The 24,596-nt window shown below is 51.0% G+C and overlaps 1 protein-coding gene across 3 annotated transcripts in view; it reads left to right on the forward strand.

Annotated features, from left to right (window-relative positions):
• PDE7A (phosphodiesterase 7A) overlaps nucleotides 1–24,596 on the forward strand; it is a 1,945,501-nt gene that overhangs the window by 1,253,466 nt on the left and 667,439 nt on the right. For all 3 annotated transcript variants that reach the window (XM_078687235.1, XM_078687233.1, XM_078687234.1), the window contains one exon: nucleotides 22,276–22,420. In XM_078687235.1, coding sequence (XP_078543361.1) covers nucleotides 22,276–22,420 — 145 coding nt within the window. The remainder of the gene's footprint in view (nucleotides 1–22,275; nucleotides 22,421–24,596) is intronic.

Genomic DNA, 24,596 nt, shown 5'->3' on the forward strand with positions numbered 1-24,596 from the left:
TTAGCTCTAGGGGCCTCACAAACCATATACTAAGAAAGTGGTATAAGTACCACTACAGTCATAGAGACAAGGCCTAGGGCCTGTAGAACCGCTGGGGCAACCAGGAACCACTCAAGGTAGTGACGCAGGAGACCCACGGGGAACGCGTGCAGTATCGAAACACAGCCGCGAATCATTATTGACTCATATGGAGAAAGTTACGATTAGATTTTTAAAGATTAGGGACACTTAGGAGTGGACTAGGAGCAAACCCCTTCAGAACTAGACAGTTTGAGGGTCAAGACCCACGGGAGCACCGAAGTACTCGTGTTACCTCACCCAGGGAAGCTGGGTGCATAGGTGTCTTTTCGTGTCTGGTTTTGTTGTCGTTTCCTATGGCGAGCTGCAAAGAAGTGCTGCAGGCGACCAGGTCGAAAGTATATCAACAAAGAAGGGAACCAAGAGCGGACGATATTTAACGGGGTCCAGTGTACATGTCCGGAAGACTAGTAACACAAGAAGGGTACAAAGTTCCCCAGAGTGAGTAAAGAGGACAAGTGTGTGTGGTGAGAGCGTAGAAAGGAAAAAAGGGGGGAATTCCCTTTTTGGAACTAAAACCCTCCCACACCTAGCAAGCTAGGTGTCATGCTTCATCATATGGGTTCTGCTCCTCGTCAGACTGGCGCTGCAATGTCTGACAGGCACCCGTAAAGGGTCTCTTTATCGGAGATCTTTTGTTTCAGCCATATGGTGCATGCGAGTAAGAGGGCAAGTGGGAGTGTAGTCGTGGGAAAAGTGGTGAATTAAAAAAGGTGGGTCAGTCCACAATGAACTTTATTGGCGTGGCTGGCGCCCTTGATTAAAATAGTGGGAGGGGAGATGTGTGCTGAGGAGGTACAGAGCAGGATACCTACGACCCTCTGGTCAGGTCAACATGTTTCTTGCCAGAATGGCAATTCTTCAGGACCTAGGTGTTCAGTACTACACGGTGAAAAACTAAAGAAAAAATGTATTTACAACCTTGTTCCTTGAGGTCGTAATAGAGCAGGCCAACAGGTCCTGCCAATTCGATGCGACCTAAAGGAAAATACATAACACAGAAGAAAATTCACCACTGTGCTTGTTACATTACAGGTTAAATACAATCTACGCTCTAAGGCACACTCGTAAAAATAAAAACAAAACAGTCTTCTGAAGGATAGTCACATGCATATCTCCGTTGTGGAGATCAGAAGATTGTATTAAAAGAATAGCGACGCTAAAGCTAAAAGGCAAAATGAGAAACAGGAGGGAATGAGTACAGGAGCTTACCCTAAGGAGATTCCTAAGGTGCCCCGCAGTCTGCTCCTGTGGGACCTGCACATGTGGGTCAGGTACCTGGGAGATGGATAAGAGCATGGGGGTAATCAATATCAAATGCTCATAGGTCTGGTGTTGAGGAAGTCACACCCTGTCCCAGGTTATAGCTCAACGAGGGAGGGATGCCATAGGGGAAGCCACATGACAGTCTATGCAGTGAGAGCCTATAGAATCTCGTAGCACATGTCCTCTGTAGGCAGCGCGCACACCAATACAACTACCTGCACACATTTTCCACCGGCTCATCCCTACAAACCCACACAAGTGCAGTTGGGGAGCAGGGACCAGCCAAGGCCAAACCCACGCGCCAACAATAGCATCAGGGTACGTAATCTACGTCCACCAGAAACTGCGCCCAGGATCTAGGGCCGGCGTCAGCAGCTGCAGAAAGCAGAAAGCAGCTAACCCAACCGGTCAAGCGCACCCAGCGCTGAGGGCAACCCGCCTGTTGACAGTGCGGAATGCGTGGCGGCTACCTTGAAAACTTACCCGTTCGGTGTGCGGTCAGAGCCGATAACACCTACCCCCACTGTCTGGTCAGGACAGAGCGACTGGTAGCAGGCCCGGCATCTGAGTTCAATTTATGTAGCTCCAGTGTTCCTTCCCCGCCGAGATCGCGTGGGGGCGGGGCGATTCCGGGCCTCTATTGCGCAAGCGTCTCGGAAGTAGTCAAAGGACGTGGAATCAATATCCATGTGTGGGGTCACAATGTTCCGATCGGGACGGGTATGATATCGTGGCCCGACCTAGTCGTACGGGGCATTGTTAATGGGGAAGATGATTTAGTAGTTAACAATGCCCTGTACGACTATGTCGGGCCACGAGATCATACCCGTCCCGACTACTTCCAAGATGGCCACCACAATAAGCAGCGGGTTACTAGGGCGGAACTGAGTGACTGAGTCTACTCATGAGAAATACGTGACGCTTGCGCAATAGAGGCCCGGAATCGCCCCGCCCCCACGCGATCTCGGCGGGGAAGGAACACTGGAGCTACATAAATTGAACTCAGATGCTGGGCCTGCTACCACTCTCTCTGTCCTGACCAGACGGTGGGGGTAGGTGTTATCGGCTCTGACCACACGCCGAACGGGTAAGTTTTCAAGGTAGCCGCCACGCATTCCGCACTGTTACCCGGCGGGTTACCCTCAGCGCTGGGTGCGCTTGACCGGTTGGGTTAGCTGCTTTCTGCAGCTGCTGACGCCGGCCCTAGATCCTGGGCGCAGTTTCTGGTGGACGTAGCTTACGTACCCTGATGCTATTGTTGGCGTGTGGGTTTGGCCTTGGCTGGTCCCTGCTCCCCAACGGCACTCGTGTGGGTTTGTAGGGATGAGCCGGCGGAATCAGTGTGCAGGCAGTTGTATTGGTGTGCGCGCTGCCTACAGAGGATATGTGCTACGAGATTCTATAGGCTCTCACTGCATAGACTGTCATGCGACTTCCCCTATGGCATACCTCCCTCCTTGAGCTATAACCTGGGACAGGGTGTGACTTCCTCAACACCAGACCTCTGAGCATTTGATATTGATTACCCCCATGCTCTTATCTATCTCCCAGGTACCTGACCCACATGTGCAGGCCCCACAGGAGCAGACTGCGGGGCACCTTAGGAATCTCCTTAGGGTAAGCTCCTGTACTCATTCCCTCCTGCTTCTCATTTTGCCTTTTAGCATTAGCGTCGCTATTCTTTTAATACAATCTTCTGATCTCCACAACGGAGATATGCATGTGACTATCCTTCAGAAGACTGTTTTGTTTTTATTTTTACGAGTGTGCCTTTGAGCGTAGATTGTATTTAACCTGTAATGTAACCAGCACAGTGGTGAATTTTCTTCTGTGTTATGAATTTTCCTTTAGGTCGCATCGAATTGGCAGGACCTGTTGGCCTGCTCTATTACGACCTCAAGGAACAAGGTTGTAAATACACTTTTTTCTTTAGTTTTTCACCGTGTAGTACTGAACACCTAGGTCCTGAAGAATTGCCATTCTGGCAAGAAACATGTTGACCTGACCAGAGGGTCGTAGGTATCCTGCTCTGTACCTCCTCAGCACATATCTCCCCTCTCACTATTTTAATCAAGGGCGCCAGCCACGCCAATAAAGTTCATTGTGGACTGACCCACCTTTTTTAATTCACCACTTTTCCCAGGACTACACTCCCACTTGCCCTCTTACTCGCATGCACCATATGGCTGGAACAAAAGATCTCCGATAAAGAGCCCCTTTACGGGTGCCCGTCAGACATTGCAGCGCCAGTCTGACGAGGAGCAGAACCCATATGATGAAGCATGACACCTAGCTTGCTAGGTGTGTGAGGGTTTTAGTTCCAAAAAGGGAATTCCCCCCTTTTTTCCTTTCTACGCTCTCACCACACACACTTGTCCTCTTTACTGACCAGGTCGAAAGTGCCCGGGTAGATCCAAGGGTGGATTGAAGATCTGAAGAACCTGAAAGCAGAGGGGACAGAGTCTGTGTCACTTGCCAGTGGCCAGGGAGGCAATAAGAAGATGCCCACCAATGTGATTTCAGGAGCAGAAGGTGAAGCTTGACTCTTCAGCCACGAGGACCAGGAGGCGTTGACGACAATCAGGAGCTGGATTCGAGCTGTCCACAGTCGGATGTCGAGTGCTACGGAGTCGGTATCCGGATTGGACCCAACAAGCCTTGGCAACAGCAATCCACACAGAATGCAAATATTGGCTTCGGAGCAGACCAGCAAGGTCTGAGGGACTCACCCTTTGGAGGGGAGTCAGGGCATGTCTGGAGCAACCAGTGAAGCCCAAGAAACAAAAGTTACCTTCGTGGGGACCCACCAATCAACGGACCAGGGATCGCGAAGGGGCCTTGAGCCGAAATGGTATAAGCGGGCCCACGGAACACTCGTGGAGTGTAGGCCCACAATCTTTGGTGCAGATGGTGCTCAGGGCTTGGACTACGAGTAGCTCAATGCACAACTTCGGGAAAGTTCGGGAAGTAGGTGCACTTGCAAATGTGCAACGCGTCCAGAAGTTCTCTCGTGATGGCTACAGGTCTCTGTTTTGCTGGGATCTCGTGTCGGTCTTGGTGATGTCTGGAATTCTGTATCCTTTGTTGCAAAACCTTCAGTTCCAGCGGGAGCCTTGGAAATGCAGATCGGCAAGATGCTTCACTGGTGCCTGTTTGAACAGGGGAGTCACTCCTTGACCCCAAGGGAGATCCTTCTGTCTTCTAGTCGAAATAGAATGTCGAAGTTCCAGGATATACTTTGCAGAGTTTCGTACAGGGTAATCTAAAATCTTAAGGACTGGATTCCTATACTTATACTAAGTTTAGGGGTTGGACTTACTCTAAGGTCCCACCTATGGGAGGACCTGGGGAGGGGGTGGCTACACCCCTTCCCCTTTGTCTAGTTTCGCGCCAGAGCAGGGGCTGAGTGCCCCTGCAACTGGTTTGAACTGAGGTATGCACAGGGACACCAAGTTTGCCCCCAGCACTGTCTGAAGAGACTTCACTGAATGCACCCACCCAGCCCCAATACACTAAAGCCTGTCTAAGGAGGTGGTTACACCTCCCTACGACAGGAAACTTATTGTCCAGGCCTCCCCTGCCGGAGTTTCGTCCAGCAGCAGGAGGTCAGACTTGTGTCTGTGGCTGCAGCATCCATTTTGTGATGCTGGGACTCTTTTAAACTATTACTGGTCAGGTAAGTGTGTACATGTCTTCTCCCTGTAGAATGTTGGAATTCTAACCCCGCTGCCAGAATTGGCAGGGGTAGGATTCCAAAGTTTTTGACACCAAACACAACATGTTTTGATGCAGCCATTCCAAAGTTAGCATTTACCGCGAGGTTATAATGCACTTAAGAGTATACGGTATGACAGAACAGCTACAGAGTAGTGATTCCGAAAGCTGCAGAGAGGCTCAGCTCATGCTTGGGCACCATCTCACACAAAACCAAGCACTCTGCCTTCAGGATTGTCAAGGCCTGCGATAGGAGTGACTTATAGGTTTATATGGGTCTGTTATTAAAGGTATATATAGGTAGCCTATGCCCTAGTAAGGGGTGCAAGCACCACCTTACCCAGGCTGCAGTAGCAGACCTGTGGTGTCATTTTGGAAGGCTTCCCAGGGGTGGCATAATACATGCTTCAGCCCCTGGTAGGCCTCTGAGGTACCTAAGGTACCATATACTAGGGACTCAAAAGTGTAACCCAGTAACCAATCTGGAGTGTACCTAAAGTACATGCAATCAAGTTAGAAAGGAAGCAGCTAGGCTGGGGTTTTGAATAGCAGGGCCCCAGCCAGGCTAAAGTCGGAAAACAGTGAAACACCAGCAAAAAGCGGGGGTAACCATAGTAAGCAGATCCTACTCTCCTACAAGTGCGACTTAGAGCAAGATTGGGCGGATGACTTAAAGGAAGCCAGTGGCCTCGACTTCTCCTCTGACCCGGGGTTTGCCTCTCCCCCGTCCACTACGGAGGAAGGTGCCTCGTATACGGTGGTGCACTGTCGGGCAGCTGAGGTCCTTAACCTTGATCTCCCTACGGTGGCCCTGAAAACTAATCTTCTCACTGAAGTGCTCCAGTAAGCGTCCACTTAATCGGAGCCGCTGCTACCGTTCAATGACGCCCTCACTGTTGGGCACTTAGTCGTGGCCGGCCACAGGGGCGCCTGTGGATAAGAACGTCGGCAGGCGTCAGCGCCTGGCGCCGGGTGATCCTGCCTTTCTGACCACTCATCCTACACCCGAGAGTCTGGTCATTCAAGCTTCGACATCCCAGAGTGCCTTCCCAACGGCGCTGCCAGGTAAGGACTCTAAGAAGCTGGAGCAGTTGGGCAAGCGGTTGTTCTTGTCGGCCAGCCTGGGGCTGCATTCGGTGAACACCGCATGTCTATTGGGCTGCTATGCCCACGCGGTGTATGATACTGTTGCAAAGGTGTTGCCCCAGTGTCCTGAGGAGGTCCAGGCTGTGCTATCCCAGGCTGAGGACGAGGCTAAATTTGCCATTCGTTGTGGCTTCATTACCGCGGACTCTCTCGGTAGGGCGATTTCCAAGACTGTGGCACTTCGTCGCCATGCCTGGTTGAGGTCTACCATGTTCTCCCAGGATGTCCAAAGGTCGCTCATGGACATGCTCTTCAATGGCACTCGCCTGTTTGGTGATAAGGCCGACAGTGCGCTGGAGCGTTTTAAAGACTCTCAAGCTTCTGCCAAGTCCTTGAGCATTTCTGCCACGCGCTCGGCCACGTCTACTTTTCATTCCTTTCGTGGCCAGGGAAGAGGCGCCCGTTCGTTCAGTCAAAAGCCTGCGCAGAACCCAACTCTGCGTGCCCATTGGCGTGGAGGCCGCCGTGGCGGCTCCGGGGGTCGGCGTGAGGGCCAGTCCGCCTCCGCCCCCACGAAATCCGCCTCAAAGCCTTCCTAGCCTGATCTTTGGGCTGCACGCCGGTGGGTGGCAGGATTCGTCATCACCTTCCCCCGACAGGTGAGTGCTGCAACTCGTCCAGAGAGGTTACTCTCTCCTCTTCAAATCTACCCCCCGGCCATGACCCCTCAGTTCCACTGCATGTCGGGGGATCACTTTGCGCTTGTCCAGCAGGAAGTCATGGCCCTCTTGGCCAAGGGGTCCATCAAGCGTGTTCCTGGGCCAGAAGTAGGGTGTGGTTGTTATTCCCACTACTTTCTGGTCCCTATTTTCACATCCCCGTCCTGCCGGCCCACCGTCTTTACCTGCGGTTCACGGTAGGCGAGGAGGATTTTCAGTTTGCCGTGCTCCCCTTCAGCCTTACCAGCGCCCCTCGGGTGGTCACGAAAGTGATGGCTTTGGTCACAGCTCATCTGCGCAGGTCAGGGGTATCAGTCTTCCTCTACCTTGACGACTGGTTGTTGAAGGTGGGCTCGCCCCAGGCAGTTGTCACCCACCTCCAGACTACGGCTGACCTCCTGCATTTGCTGGGGTTCTCCATCAGCGTGCCAAAGTCGCACCTGAGTCCCTCTCAGAAGCTCCCCTTCATTGGAGCGGTTCTGGATTCGACGCAGTTTCGGGTTTATCCTCCCGAGCAGCGAGTCCGGGATATTCAAGATATGATTCCCGGGTTTTAGTTAGGATGACCCTCCGGCTCCTGGGCTTGATGGCCGCTCGTGTGGTCACGAAAGTGATGGCGGTGGTCGCAACTCATCTGCGCAGGTCAGGGGTGTAAGTCTTCCCCCTACCTTGACGACTGGTTGTTGAAGGTGGGCTCTCCCCAGGCAATTGTCACCCACCTCCAGACTACGGCTGACCACCTGCATTTGCTGGGGTTCTCCATCAGTGTTCCGAAGTCGCACCTGAGTCCCTCTCAGAAGCTCCTCTTCATAGGAGCTGTTCTGGTTTCAACGCAGTTTCGGGTTTATCATCCCGAGCAGCGAGTCCGGGATATTCAGGCTATGATTCCCGGGTTTCAGTCAGGATGACCCTCCGGCTCCTGGGCCTGATGGCCACCTGCATCCTGCTAGTGCAGCATGCCAGATGGCACATGCAGGCTCTGCAGTGGGACCTAAAGTTTCAGTGGGCACAGCATTAGGGCAACCTGTCCGATCACGTCCAGATCTCGGAGGGCACTGCACGACATTTGAAGTTGTGGCTCACGAATTGCGATTGGGTCAATGGCAGATCCCGCTTCCTTTCCCAACCGGAGCACGCAGTGGTGATGGATGCGTCCCTCCTGGGATGGGGTGACCACTTAGGAGATGCGGAGATCAGAGGCCTCTGGTCTCCGGTGGAATCCCAATTCCATAACAACCTTTTGGAGCTTCGGGCGATCTGGCTTGCACTGAAGGCATTCCTTCCCTCTGTCCGGGTAAGTGTGGTTCAAGTGTTCACGGACAACACCACCACCATGTGGTACTGCATCAAACAGGGTGGGGTGGGGTCCTGGACTCTGTCAGGAGGCTCTGAGCCTCTGGACATGGCTGGAACATCAAGGCATTTATTGGTGGTTCAGCACCTGGCAGGTTCTCTGAACGCCTGGGCGGACAAACTCAGCCGCCGGTGCTTGATGGATCACGAATGGCGTCTGAACTCTGACGTGGCGCAAGGTCTCTTTCTGCAGTGGGGAGAGCCGTGGTTAGATCTATTTGCCACCGAAGAGAACACGCAATGTCATCAGTTCTGCGCATTGGAATTTCCAAGGCGGCACTCGCTCGGTGATGCTTTTCGTCGCGAGTAGAGTTGCTGTTTATTGTATATTGTACACCTTTCCGCCTACACCACTTCTGCCTAGAGTGCTGAAGAAGATTTGGCGCGACCGGGCCCAAGTCATCCTTGTGGCTCTGGATTGGGCACGAAGATATTGGTATCCCGAGCTACTCAGCATGGTGATGGATCCCCCGATTCGACTGCCTCGGAAAGTCATGTACAGAACTGACGTCAGTGTGCATGGGTGGCGCTTAAGTAGTCTCTGTGACGTCATCTCAGCACATACGACCCCATCGACGGACGCGGAGCCGCACGGATTACCTACTTACGCCCAGGGGTACTGCTCGCAAAACTTTCCGGATCCAGTCTGATGCCTGGGAATATTCTAAGTCAAGGAATCTATCACTAACTAATGTCTCTTACAGATAGATCGTTACACAAGTAGTAATTTGTGCTTTAAGAGTGTAAAGTTACTACTGGTAACTTTTTACACATAGGTGGATAGCTACATAGTCTAGGAAGAGATCGTCCTTTGGTGAAGTATAGGACATTATATATTTTTGTTGCATATGAATGTAAAGGAATTTATATTTATTTTAAATGTAGAGCAAAATAAAAATGCTATAGCAATATTAATGGTTAATTAAATAATTAATTTAATCCTAGTAAATCAGTTATGTTTAAACATTTTTTGAAAAATACGTACCCAACGTAAAATATTTATTTTTTAGGTATTAAGTTGCTAAAAGTTATGTCTAGAATTAATTTTAAAAAGTTTAGTTTTAAAATAGTCATAAAAATATTTTAGGATTTATTTTTATTTATATATCATTCTAATATTACATTTATTTTATATAGTTTTTTTAAAAAGTTGAAATAATTGTATTTTGTTTAACATTATTTTACATAGGGTTCCATTTTAAGTCCCTGACTCCATCCTTTTCTTTAGGCGAAGTGGCAGTACCTATGGTTGGCTATGTGTGATGTTAGACTACTTTGAGGTCTGAACTGGAGTACATTTCAACTGTTTTGGGTCCTTTTAGTCTGTAGTACCAATAGTGCTGTTTGTGAATAGCAATGGACTCACTGCTTTGTGGATGGGTGCATGCCCTCCTTAAATGCCTCCTTAACCCTCTCACATTTTGTAGTAAGTATTCCCCATTTTCTGATGGACACTTCTAACAACATATTCCTCACCGTAGCATGTTCCACAGGTGTCAGACTGGAACCAGAAAATATTGAGCTGCACCTCTATGTGCCAGTAGGTGGCATTGTTTAGCTCAGCATCCTTCGCGTGGAAAGTGACATTGTGGTGCCCATTTTAGCTCCCCACTGTTGCACTGACTTCAGTAACTGTCTTTCCGCACCAACAGCGCAGATCTGGAGAGATTCCACTGTCAGTTTTTTGACCTACGTTTTTTGACTTTGGCAAAATATTTTAAGCCTTACGATCCCAGTGTGCTAGGGCCATTTCCCCTGCTAAACCTTCAGGGCTTGCGAGGATTGTAACACGCAGATGTCTGTTTCCAATTACAACTTGGTCTGTCTCTGTTGATTAGAGTTGGATACAACTCCAAGACCTGCGCCAAGTGCAAGTCGATGAACCCGAAGGGCATTTGCAAGCAGACGATAAACCTCCTGGCGCTGCTGAAAAAGAAGACCGAGTATTGCTTCTGGAGCTGTTCCCGCGGGCTGTCTTATTTCTGCTCTAAGACTTCCTGGCGGAAGCTAAGTAAGTTTAAGAAACACGAGAAAATGTTAGAGCGTTTTTAGATCGACCCCTCTTGACCTCATACTTCTAGGCCCCACTCTCGCACTCCACCTGCGGTGTGGGCGTCGGGGCCTGCTCTGAGCTACCCCGATTTATCAAGAACAGGCGAGATGCCTGTCAAACTGCGCTAATTCTATGACAGCATACATTCCATCTTTGAGCCACGACTCCCTCTGGTATGCCTACAGGCCCCACAGAACCAAGAGATGCTCCTGCTGGGTTACTGTTGGTAGGTTCAACCTTAACACCAGCTGGGCCCTCAGGATCTTGATTAACGTCACAATGGGTGCCTCCATCCACCCCTGTAGCTTGAAGAAGAGCAATCCTAATTCCCAATACAGACCTGTGCTGCCCCTGTGCCGCTCAACGTTGATGCTGGTGCCGCCTGGACCTTCCACCCATTGACAAGCCCTACTTTCCTGACAGGGGAGATGAGGACACTGAAAAGGAAAATTGATATGAAGAGCTGGGTGACACTAGTGGTTTTAATACTTCCACTGACTCTGGCATGCTTTACATTTCCGGCCTAGGCTTCGGAGGAAGGTGCATCTTTTTCCACTGTGATGCACAGGTTGGCTGAAGTCCTTGATCTCCAGCTGCCGAGGTTGATAGAGGGGCTGCTACCTGGAGCAGGCTCCCCTAATCCCCTGCTTCTATTTAATAACATCTTTACTTTTGTGCTCCTGGGAGCCTGGGTGAAACCCTGCACAGTGTCTTCTGTACACTGAATGATTGCCTATCAAAATTGTCCTACCACAGGAGATCCAGCCTTCCTCTCCCAGCACCCCTTCTCTGAGAGCCTGATAGAATAGGCCTCTCAAGTAAAGATTAACCCAAACTCTTTCCCTACTGCTCCACCAGAAAGGGAAGCCAAGCGGCTGAACACCTTTGGGAAGTGCATATTATCTTCAACCATCCTTTCCTTGCGTGGGTAAACATTGTATGCCTTTTGGGCAATTATTCCCAAGCATTGTTGGACTCAGTTGCACTTCTGCTTCCCCTGCTACCTGAGGATGGCCATACCATCCTCAGCATAACCCTGGTGGATTGCAGGGATGCAGCACAGAGTGGAGGGTGGACTGAATACTACAGACTACTTGGGTTGAGCCATGGTTTCTACAGTGGCTCTGTCGCCCTGCCAGGTCACGGTCCATTGGCTTCTCTGGGGATGTCAAGTCTTCACTGATCAACATGCCCTTCAATTGGTGACCATGGCGATGATGCACATTTGGGAGGGTTAGGATCACTGCCAGATCCCTTTTGACCCAGCTACAACATCAGTTCTTCTGCCTTAATGCGAACGTTGAAGGAGCATTTTGTTTGTCTACAGTACCAGCTATACCCAGTCCAACATCCTGCCCTATCCTCTGGGGGATGGAGCTGGGGAGCCCAACATGGACACAGGTGCCAGTCCCAGTGTGCTGTCCAGTCCCCTGCACCTCTGGCAGACACAGCCTCCAAGCCCCTTTAACATGCTTAACATCCTGCACAGCTTCCTCTTTGATCAGGCACCAAATACTCCAATGGTCTTCAGTTTACTCCAACAAAGTAAGTTCCTCAGGCCCTGGAAAGGGGTAGGCCCTTTCATTTCTAGAAATACCTCAGCCTCTCCCACCATCCCAAGACCAGCAGACAGAGAAGCAGCTCTTCTTGCTTCGCCTGGAAGTGCAGGCTCTTTTGACCAAGGGAGCCATCAAGAGGGTTCCCTCGCCAGAAGTAGGGCTTAGTTCTTAATCCTGCTACCCTGGTGCTGAAGAATGGTGGAGGCCTTTATCCTACATTGGATCTACACACTCAATTTCTTCCTGAGAAAAGAGAAATTCAAGATGAACGCATTGGCTCACGTTCCGTCAGCTTTGGATCCTGGAGAGGGAAAGGTAGCACTGGAGTTTCCAAATTGGCTCTCGCTGGAAGACCAGTTTTACTTTGAGCGAATCTCCAGACTCCTGTACACCTTTCTGCTAATACCCCTCTTGCTCAGAGTTCTATGAAAGATTAGGACCAACCCGCCGCAGGTCATACTAGTGGCTTCAGATTGGGCACGGGGAGTAGGGTATACTGAACTCTTGAGTATGAACATCTGTCTTCTGGTCAGTCTGTCCCTACAGGAGGGACCTCCTGTCGCAGCAACAGGGCAAGGTTCTGCATCTGAACTTGCACTCTCTCCACCTTCATGTCTGGAACTTGAGCAGTAACAGATTAAGGTTTTCGATCTTCCTCTCAAAGTTTGTGATGTGATTTTGGCAGATGTGGATCTATTAAAGCGGTCTACAACTGCCATTGGCGATTATGACATTTTATTTATTTATTTTTGTGTTTTATAGATCGCAAACTTGACCCGTTAGGGTATCAGAGCGCTTTACAGAATCATAGAGTAGTACAAAAGGCATGAAAATCATAAGAGTATACAATCGATTTGGAGGGGGCTGGGTCCTGGATACGGGATGGAGGGGAAACATATGTACAGTTTACATTAGTTACTCAAGGCAAGGCCCAAGGTTTGGTGGTTGGGTGACTAGTTCATCAGAGGGGGGCAATAGCCGGCACAGTTGGGTGGAGTTACTGCAAATAGAGAGGGCGAAGTATTTGCAGGAGTCGGTGGTATCCGCCAGAGTTTCCGTGACAAGAAGGTTAGAGCTATAGATGCAAGCGATACCACTTCCTTTCTTGCTATGTTGCCTGTCAATGTTATGGTTGAGAGGGACTAAGAGGTCCAGGCATGGGGATGAGGATTCGTTTAGCCATAATTCTGTTAGAATTGCTAAGCCAACATTTTTTTTCAGGATGAGAGCATCAATATCGGCGGCGTGCTTTACTGCTGATCGGGAGATAATTAGAGACCAGTCAGAGAGGGGTCGGAGGGAGAGTCGGGGTGGACAGGTGTGTAGATTGCTTTTTTTTTTTTTTTTAAACAGATTTTATTTGTCAGGGGTCACATATGAGGCAAGGCTCCGAAACCCGGAATTTCTGCACACATCAATATATCAGCAATACAATCCTAGACTTTTTACATCAAAACAACCAACACCCCCCTCCCCCTCCCCCACCCTCCATGTGTGCCAATCCTGCCACCTAATTACATAGAATCTGTACATTGCATTTCAAGTCCAACGAAACACTCCCTACTCTCCATCCAGGAGCCACTTGTCAAATATCCGGTGGGTCAGTCCGCTCATGCGGCGTGTCCAGGTCCAGACCACGATAGTCCGCCCATCGCTTCCATATCTTAAAATGTTTACGGGGGCATCCCCTGGCTACGAATATAGGCTGCTCGAGTCCCATACAAAAGTCCATCCCATTCTTCCAAGCAGGCAGCGGCGGGGCTTTGGGCGCCTTCCACGCCTTAGCAATGTCTCTCTTTGCCAGCGTTAGACCGAGCACTAGCAAGTGGCGCGTATATCTATTGCCCCCTATCCCGTCCATCACGTGGAGCAGGGCTAATTTCGGTGTGCGTGGGAGCACCCACGCCAGAACCTCAGACAGACAAATGAACACCCCACTCCAGAACCCTTGCAGAGCCGAACACTCCCACACAGTATGGAAAAGGGTGCCCTCCTCTACTCCACAGCGGAGGCAGTCGGGAGAACTGATCATGCCCGCCCTCCAAAGGCGCATCCGGGTGAAATATGTGCATTGTAAGTATTTGAAATGAATCAGTCGCAAGCGCGTGGATATGGCCGCTCCCCTCGGACTAGCCAGGGCCTCAGCCCAATCCTCCTCCTCCAAGTCCCCCACGTCCCCACCCCACGCTGCTCTAAGTCTGTGGAGCAGTGGTGCACCAACGTCTGGTAAATACGTGAGATTTTCTTGTCTGGGAGGTCGCCCATGAACACTTTGGCCTCTATCGGGCTGAATTCAGGAAGGGACCCTACGTCTGTCAAGTAAGGCAGCAGCGCGTGCTTGAACTGGAGGTATTTGAAAAAATTGGGAACGTGGCATCCCGTACTCATCTTGTAAATTCTGAAAGGACTTCAGGGTACAGCCCATCATGACATCGCCCAACGAGGAGATCCCTATCGCATCCCAACCTCCAAAGCCCAGCAGGGCATTCAGATTGGGAAACCGACCATTGCGCCACAAAGGAGTCTCCTGGGTCAGCACATTCCACCACCCCATCCTACTCAGAGCCCGCCTCCAGACAGAGAAAACCACCTGTGTGGCGGACGGGAGGCGTCGCCGAAGCGGCGCAGAATACAGCAGGGCATGGACGGACGCGGTACCCATCAGGTGTTGCTCTACCGCATAGGCCGGGTCGCCCCGGTCCCCATACCACCATTCGTTGAGTACCAACAGATGCGCCGCCTGATAATACGAAAGAATATTGGACGTACCAAGCCCTCCCGAGTAAGTAGACAGAAAACACGTACGCAAAGCCACCCGTGCAATCCCCCCCTCCCATAGGAACCCACCCAGTGCAGAGTTGACCTGCCGGATCCAATGGGGCGTAATCTGAAAGGGATGGTTCTGTAGCTGGTACAGTAGACAGGGAAGCGCCACCATTTTGAAGATCGCCGATCTGCCATAGATCGTTAAGGGCATGCGGGACCAGACCTTCAGATCCTTACGCGTGCGATCCCACACTGAAGTGAGGTTGCGATCTCGGGAGGCAGTCGCCTCTTCCGACAGGTAGACCCCCAAATACTTAACCCCTCCGGTCGCCAGCTGTAGCCCAGAAGCCCATGTGCCCACCCGTTTCTGTCCACCCAGCACCCACAACGTCGACTTGACCGGGTTCATGTACAGACCGGAGGTTTCACCGAAGATCTCTAAGATACGAAGCAAGCGTGGCCCCGAGCGATCTAAATCAGTAATAAAAAATAAGACCTCATCCGCATATAGTGCTGTTTTGTCGGTGAGACCCGGTGCCCACCAGAAACCCTTGAGCTGGGCATCTATACGAGCCCATGCCGCCAAGGGCTCCATGGCCAGCGCGAAGAGATAGGGGGAAAGGGGGCAACCCTGCCGAGTGCCCCTCCGGATCGGGAAGGAGCGCGATATTGCTCCCCCACTCGTACCGACGCCGTAAGGTCAGTGTATAATAACCGTACGTAAGACATGAATCGTGGACCAAAATTCAGGCGCCGCAAGAGGGCGAATAAGTATACCCAGCTCAGGGAATCAAATGCCCTGTCCATATCAGCGCCGCCTGCTCCCCAAGTCTCTCCCAGGCCGAGATCGCTACGTGTGCGCATCTTATATTGTGGCGAGTCGCCCTCCGCTGCATAAATCTCGCCTGATCAGGATGGACTAAGCTGGAGATATGGGGCTTGAGCCTGTTGGCCAGGGCCTTGGCAAAAACCTTGTCCTCCGTATTGAGTAAGGAGATAGGGCGGTAAGATGCATGGTTTTCGGGGGGTCGACCTTGTTTCAAAAGGACCACCACCTCTGCATGTCTCCAGTCCGGGGGGAGCTATCCCCCTCGCACGCCTCCTCAATTACCGGGCGAAAGTGCGGCCCGAGCTGCACGTGAAACCGCTTGAAAAACTCAGACGTAAAGCCATTAGGACCGGGAGTCTTACCAGGGCGCAGCTGCCCCAAAGCTGAGCCCAGCTCATCATCAGACAGCAGCCTGTCCAGTTGCTCTCTTACGTCATCCGTGACTGACCATGGGGGTAGATCGCCGATAAACCGCTGGATCACGTCCTCCGCCAGACACTCCCTAGGCGCATACAACTCTTCATAATATGCGGCGAAGCTCTCCGCAATGACCGAGGGCTCAGTAACAGGCAACTCCTCTGAATCAACCAACCGGGGCAACGGCTGGGCATGTAGCGTGCCCTGGCATAAGCGGTTTAACATCTTACTAGATTTATCGCCCCACTGGTACACCCGGCTACGTGTGGCCAGCCAAGCCTGCCTAGCCTCTTCCATCAAAACCGCAGTGTATTGCTGCTGAGCCAGCGCCAGCTGTCATCTGGCCGGTCCACCGCCTACCTCCTGACCCCTCTGCTCCAGCGGCTCTATGGCGGCCTCCCGTAGCACCAGATCATGTCGCCGCTCCCTACGCGCCGCTGCGCACCAAGAAATATCGACCCCCCGCATCGTGGGCTTCATCGCCTTCCATAGGGCGGCCGAAGAATCCACGGAACCTACATTTAAGACAAAATATTTGTTTATTTCTTTAGACAAGTGCTCCCTGTAATCCTCTTTCAGCAAGTGCCACCCTGACATCCGCCACCTGAAAGGCTGTCTGCCGGGACCTATACGAAATGTGAGGGCTATCGGTGAGTGGTCAGAAAGGACTCTCGGCATAATTGCAGCCGACACTATCCTATGTGTCAGTCCCCTGGGCACGAAGATATATTCTAGTCTAGAAAATGAGTCATGAACTGTCGAATAATATGTGTATTCCCTACGCAGGCTGTGCATATGTGTCCATGTGTCAGTCCAGTACTGTCGCCAGGGCGTGCAGTTTCGTGGGAGAGCCCCCCACCCAATCAGTCGCACCACCCCGCCCCCTATCGCAACTCTGGTCCATCACATCGTTCCAGTCCCCCCCCCAACCACAGCTAGGGCATCAGGTATGTCTCCCAAAGAGCCATGAGCCGCTCCACAAGAGACCACTGCAAGGGCGGCGGAGCGTAAATGCTACCCAGGGTTACTTTGTCTCCCCCTATTCTACCCTGTACAATCACATATCAACCCTGAGTGTCGGCCCAAAGTCTATCATGTATGTAGGAGACCCTGCGGTGAATTAATATTGCTACCCCTCTTGACCCCCTGGTGAACCCGGAGTGGTATACCTGGTGGAACCCATAGCGTTACAGGCATAGCGCCTTCGTGCCTAGCATGTGGGTCTCCTGGAGTAGAAGAACATGCGCCCCGGCCATTTTAGCATACTGAAGCACTGCTCCCAGGTGCACCTTGTCCAGCACCCCACGCACATTCCAGCTAAGGATGCGTAAGGAGCCAGGGGCTACCCGTCCCGTCCCCTCAGTATCAGACATGGAGAACCAACTCTAAATAGGCTAGTAGTGTTTCTACGACTCAACACACAGAGAATAAGGCAGAAAGGCAGCATCAAGATAAGCACAAACAGACCCCAAAACCCCACCCCGCTGTAACCCCCACCACCACCACCCACCGTGCACCGCCCGAACATGGAAGCACCTGTCGCGGCCAGAGTGTAGCCAGGACCCCAACGGGGGAACAAGGGCCACCCCTTCCAACGGATCCCCAAACAGTACCCCATATCCCTAGGGCGTCACTCCCTCCCGCCAGTCCTGCAAGGCAAGGCCCCCAGCCCGAAGGAACTAGCCCGCCTAGACATCCACCCATAACAGAATGCAAATCAAACCAAAAGTCTCCAGCTTCACTTCACTGCAGTTTGCTGCTCCGACGATGAATCCCTCCGCCGGACTGCAGAGCCAGAGCGAGAGCTGCCCCCAGATCGCGATCTTCTGTTCCGTCGCCTCTGACTCCTGAGGCCATCTCGAGCTATCCCGCTGGAGAAAGAATCAGATTCCCTCCCCGGTGGCGTATTGACACGCAGCTTGACAGTTTCGTCCGTCCATTTAAACACTTCCTCCAGGGAGTCGAAGAACAACGTGCGGGACTGGAAGATGACTCTCAGCCGGGCCGGGTACAACAGGGCGTACTGGAACTTGAGGCCTCGGAGTCGCGCCTTACTAGCCAGGAAGGATTGTCGCTGCTGTTGCACTAGGCGTGTATAGTCCGGAAAGATGAGTATGTTTGCGTTATTGCACGTTAGGGAAGCCTTAATCCGCGCCTGACGCAGGATAGTGTCCCGGTCCGAGTAATTGAGGAATTTGGCGATGATGGGCCTCGGGCGTGCCCCTGGGGGGCGCTTCTGTGTCAGGGCCCTGTGGGCCCGCTCCACCACAAAGCAGCGAGACAGCACCTCCGGGGGAAACCAGCCCTCCAGCCACTGGGTCAGGAAGTGTTCCACGCTGTCCCCTTCGCAGCCCTCCGGAAAACCCACGAAGCGAAGGTTGTTCCGCCGAGCCCGACCTTCAGCATCCTCGAGGCGCAGGGCCAGGCCCTTCTGCAAGCATTCCATATCCGCCATCTTCTTCTTCAGGATAGACACATCGTCCTCCACCTCCGAGGTACGAGTCTCTGCGCCCGTGATGCGTTCAACTGCGATCCTCAAGTCCTGGCGAAGCAGCATCACGTTCGAGCCCACCGCGCCGATTTTAGCATCGAGCATGTCCCTGGACTGGGTGATGGCAGCCAGGAGGGCAGCATTTTTGGGCGACTGGCTTTGCGACCCCGCCGACCCAGTGGCGTGTCCGGCCTCCGTGAACTTGTCCATAGGCCCCTGCTTATTCTGACCACCACCGGTGCAGTCTTGTGTCATCTCAGCAATCCTCAGCACAGTCTCAGACACATGGGACCAGCGGCCGCTCCCCACGCCGTGAACAGCAGGACGATGTGACAACGAGAAGGCCCAGAGCGCTGCCACCGCTCTCTTCTCTCAGGCACCCCTACGCACTAGTCGAGGGCCCCTCAGTTCACAGCCTCCCCCGTGGCCCGATCTGACCACCGACCCTCCCGATTATCCTGCACGGTGGCTGCCCAAGGATCTCAGCCAGGGAGGGGGGAAAAAAAGGAGGGAGGGGGGTGGGGGGGGACCGCCGCCGCCGCACTCTCCACCCCACACAGGTCCACTCCAGCTCACCGTGCTCCCAGGGCCAGCGCCGACAGCCTGAGCAGTTCCAATCCTCTCCCGTTCAGCCAGGCCGGCCGATCCGCCATATCTAGGGCCACGAAGAAAAAGGAAGGGGGGAGGCCCCCGTTCAGCTCCCCGCCGCCACCGTCCCAGAGTCAGCCAATGCTGGGCCGGGCACCGGCTCCGCCTGTCTCTTCAAGGCGCCCGGCGTGTAGCGCAGAATGGCGGCCGCACTCCCGAGGATGGACCGAGTGGCCCGATTGCAGCCAGTACCCCGGCACCAGACACGCCAGCAGCACCTCCCGATGCTCTGCCGGGGAGGGTGGGGGCCGTCCACCCGCCGAGGCGCCGACTCCGTGTGTGCTTCGTCGGCCGCTCCACCACAGCCGCCCAGGTCCACAGGCGTCCCGGCCGCTCACCAGAGGCCCCAGCCCGCTCCTCGCCCGCATCATGGCAGGCCCCTCTCAGCTGCTGGGTTTTTCGCTCCGCAAAAGCACCGGAGCACAGTCTTTGCAGACACCGGAGGATCGCCGAAGGGCAGGCGACTTCGACGGTGCTCAGCTGTGCCCTGCAGATGTCCAAGGGCAGGATATTACAGCAATCAATCAATCAATCAATCACAGACATTTATAATAGCGCACTACTCACCCGGAGGGTCTCAAGGCGCTAGGGGGGGGGGGAAGAGCTGCTACTGCTCGAACAGCCAGGTCTTGAGCTTCTTCCTGAAGGAGAGGTGGTCTTGGGTCAGGCGCAGGTCGGTCGGAAGGGAGTTCCAGGTCTTGGCGGCCAGGTGGGAGAAGGACCTTCCTCCCGCTGTCGTTCTCCGGATGCGGGGGACGGCGGCGAGGGCGTGGCTGGCTGATCGGAGATGTCGTTTGGGAACGTGGAAGTTGATGCGGTTGTTGAGGTAGCTGGGGCCTTGATCGTGTAGGGCTTTGTGTGCGTGGGTGAGGAGGCAGAAGGTGATTCTTTTGTTGACGGGGAGCCAGTGCAGGTCTCTCAGATGTCCGGAGATGTGGCTGTGTCATGGGATGTCGAGGATGAGTCTGGCTGAGGCGTTCTGGATCCGCTGGAGTCTCTTCTGGAGCTTGGCGGTGGTTCCGGCGTAGAGGGCGTTGCCGTAGTCCAGTCGGCTGGTGACGATTGCCTGGGTGACCATCTTCCTTGTCTCAGTGGGGATCCACCGGAAGATCTTCCGTAGCATGCGCAGGATGTTGAAGCATGACGAGGAGACGGCGTTGACTTGTCTGGTCATGGTGAGGGAGGAGTCCAGGATGAATCCCAGGTTGCGTGCGTGATCTGTCGGTTTGGGTGCGCAGCAGGATATCTACAGAGCCGGTCGGAGCTCTCACCTCACACGACCGCCATGCTCGCTAGCCAAGCCACCGTGTAGATTGCCTTTAATCAGACTTCTGTTACAGAGGGTAGCGGATCTGCAGGGGTTGATAGCGACCGTGCAGATGGAATGTTCGGCACGCACGTCTGACAAGGGGTAACATTGCAGGCTAACACAACACATGCCATTACAATGCGTGGCCATTATAATGCATACTTTTACATTGCATATTCCTTTACCACACATGCCATTACAATGCAAAGACGTGTGGTAAAGGAATATACTTTGTAAAAGTGGTTACGATAAGTAATGGTATATGTGTGTATGTATGTGTAAATGTATGTGTGTATATATATATATGTATATATATATATATATATATGTATATATATGTGTGTGTGTGTATGTGTATATATTTTTTAAATACCCCCAAAACACCAAAATACCCATTGCACCCCAAAAACCATACCCCCTGAACCTTAAAATTACCCTTGGCACCCCAAAACCCAAACTCACCCAGAAATTACCCCTGCACCCCAAAACCAAACCCACCCTGAACCCAAAAATAATCCCTGGCACCCTAATACCCAAACCAACCCTGAACCCTAAAATTACCCCAGACACCAAAAAAACACGTACCCACCCTGAACCCTAAAATTATCCTTACGCCTCAAAACCCAAACCAACCTGAGCCCCTAAAATACCCTTGCTATCCCAAAACCCATACCCACTCTAAAACGTAAAATTACCCTTGGCACCCTAGAGCCAAAATTCACCCTGAACCCTTAAATTAACATGGGCACCTCAAACCACCTTTAACCCTATACTTATTTTATACTTACATAAAAAATACATATGTATTTACCATTCATGCCTTCGCAACGAAATTCATTGTTAAGGCATGCATGGTAAAGAGCATTTGCATTGTAATGCCATGTGTTGTAATGGCATTGCGATGTAATGGTAGTTGCGTTTTGTTGGCATGCGTTGTAAAGGTGTCGTTGTAATGGCTGTTTCTCGCCCTTGGCATGTTTTATTGCCTAGTGTTCCTCACGCCATTTGGACCCTCTCTCAGCACCCTTGACAAAGGTTTTGCTGTTCATTCTATTTTTCATCTTTCATCAATCAACCTTATTCAGTTATATGACCATAAAAGTATAATATACATATTTGCTCATCCATTACATGTACCAAGATTTGAGAAAAATTTAAAAGTGCATAGCACATTAATAAAATACATAATCCAATCAGTTACATTCAGGAGTCAAAAATATAAAAGATAAAAATGTTAAGAACAGAACCGAAAGATCAGCCCAAGGTTAAAACTAATTCAATGATTACATGCTGAGGGCCCTCTGTCGAATTCCCCACAGTTCACGAGACCACAATATTACGGTTTGTCCGGCCATAGCCACTCTAGCACCTCAATTCTTGGGTCAACCAGCCACTCAAGCAAGTGCATTCTTAACTTGACAAGGCCTTGCCCTCGGCACTGTTAACTGTTACTTGTCAGCTATTTTAGCTTTTCTGAAGCAGCCATATCAAACCTCCCTGTTTTTAGTCATCGGATGTGTCTTTTTTTAAAAGGTTTACACAGTTTGTTCCTTCCTACTCCCTTTGTGATGCTCCAGTGGGATCTTGTAGGGTAGTGAATAGTTGTTTCTAGTATGGGCTACAATATGCAGTTTGTGAAATAGGTCCTTTGGTGTGGGCCTTATTGATTACGGCTTTTGTTATTAGCCTTCCTCCTATCTGAACATTTATTTAAAATGGTAATGGGAGCACTTTGGAATAGTCGATATTACAAGTAAATGTATCTGTCATTATGGAAAGTGACATATTTCAGTTTCTCGCGTTTTGTTTTTTGGTTTTTAATGAATTGCCATTAATCTATCAGTACTTATTTCTGCTCAGTTAAAATTACTCAGATGGTCCTTTAAACAATTGTGCTTGATATTCAAAATCCAATTAGTACTAAAACATTTTCTATTTATATTATATATTCTACATTTTGTTATAATTAATTTTTCTTCTTTTTAAGGCACCGGATGGAGCGTCGAATAGGCTCCCTCATTCTAGCAACAGACATCAGTCGGCAAAATGAGTATTTGTCACAATTTAGAAAACACCTGGACCAAGATGACCTATGCCCAGCAAATCAATGTCATCGTCACTTCATTATGCAGGTATCATGTATTGCACTGAATGTATGAGTAATAAACTGTGAATCTTCTATAACTGCACAATGAGTGATTGGTGGGAAAGTGAAGCTTCAGATGGGAATGTGCACATTACTTTTTATGGGTTTCTTTTTTTAACATAGGACATGCTTATGGTTGTATTATTGTAATCTGCCAGAACTGGGTAGTGGGTGATGACTGCTACATTCTGAACAATAAACATAAATTGCGATGTACACATTGTGGTTAGGGACTGTAAGAATGTGGCTTATTATTTGAAATGGATGGGAGTCCTCACCAAGTAAGCACCAGGTCCAGTTAGGTATCACTTTAAACTTGAGCTCACCCCTTGGTAGCTGCAGCCAAGCCAGACAGCCTTCACTTAGGAGAAATGTATTAAGTATTAAAAAGTAGAAAACGCAACACAATCAAAATCCCACTCTAATTTATAAAAATGTCCTAAATTCGTAAAATGTAATGGACAGATTGACACCAAAATGTCAAAATCATATGTGGGGACCCCGAGTGTTATTTATTTAGGAGTTTTAAGACAAAGTGGCACCTAAAAGCACAGAGCGACAAGTGCCCTACAACTGAGTCAGCCAAACGTTAAGGCCTACCCCAAGCTACTGCCGATCGGATGCAGGGACCATGTTTATGCGGGTGGAAGGTTTACCTTCTGAGTTAAAAGATTTTCTTAAGCAAATTACTCCTTAATAGGTCGTCGGCAGGTTAGGCTATAAGCTGGAAGGAGTACTCTAAAACTGCGACATGGTAAAATGTGGGGACTAGTGGGATACTCTTCTCGGGTGGGAAACTTGGAACTGTCATTGATGGCGGAAAAGCTCCAAGTGAACAACTTCCAGAATCTGTCTCCAGAAAGGTCTCAATGGCGGTCGGATGCTGTCCGATGTTGACTTTAGTGAATCCACACTTTATATGGACTTACTTTTCTGGAAGTCAAAATCTATTCAGTAGGGTAAACCTGTTAGTTGAGTCCGACCAGTGGTTTACAGTTTCCAATCGGTCCTAGTCTCTGGGGAAAGTTCTGAAAACATTTCTAAGTGTCAAGTTTTGCAGGTATTCAGGCTCTTCCACCCATTCTGGTTTGCAGATGTGCTGGATTTCTGCTAGGTCGAGGTTGGCAGAGCGGAAGTTCCTTTTGGGTACATGGAAGGAGACTCTTTTGTTGAGGTATGTGGGTCCTGTGTTGTGTAGGGATATGAAGGCGTGGGTGAGTAGCTTGAAGGTTACTCTCTTCTCGACGGGGAGCCAGTGGAGGTCTTGCAGGTGTTGGTGTGATGTGCTCATGTCGTGGGATGCAGAGGATGAGTCTAGCTGTGTAGCAGGGATTTGTTGATTCCAGTGAAGAGGGTGTTTCCGTAGTCACGTCTGCTAGTTACGAGTGCGTGTGTGACAGTCTTTCTGGCTTCGGGGGGATCCACTTGGAGGTGTTTTGGAGGATGCGGAGGGTGTTGAAGCAGGTGGAGGCGACTGTGTTGATCTGTCGGGTCATGGTGAGGGAGGAGTCTAGTATGATGCAGAGGATCTGGGCGAGGTCCGCCGGGGTGGGGGGGGGGTTGCTGAGGGCGGTGGGCCTCCAGGAGTTGTCCCAAGCTGAGGGGGTGGGTCTAAGGATGAGGTTGAGTTTCATACAACTGCTGCTCATCCACGCCGCAACGTCTTTCATTCCTTCTTGGAAGCGGAGTCTGGTGGTTTTGGGGTCCTTCTTGCGGGAGAGGATAAGCTAGGTATCCGCGTACAATACTATGCTGAGTACATGCTGTCTGATGTTGGCTGCCAGAGTGGCCATGTAGATGTTGAAGAGCGTGGGACTGAGCGATGATCCCTGGGGTTCTCTGTAGTTGATCTCTGTGGAATCGGAGAGGAAAGGCAGGAGTCTGATCCTTTGAGTTCTGCCGGTGAGGAATGAACAGAGTCAGTCGTGGGCACTTCCGTGTATGCCAAGTTTAGGGCCTTTTTGACTATAATAACAACTAAAAGCATTACATACACATGTCCTACTTTTAAATACTATGCACCGTGCCTTGAGTCTGGTAAAGCCTAATTTAGGGATGACTTGCCACTATTTAATTGGAAGGTGTTGGTCTGTTAAGGCGATTTAACAGATCAAAATCAAAAGCAACAAGGTGATGGATGGAATGCTTGAATTTATCTTGGC

Source organism: Lissotriton helveticus, chromosome 4_1 (assembly GCF_964261635.1).
Source record: "Lissotriton helveticus chromosome 4_1, aLisHel1.1, whole genome shotgun sequence".
NCBI lineage: Eukaryota > Metazoa > Chordata > Amphibia > Caudata > Salamandridae > Lissotriton > Lissotriton helveticus.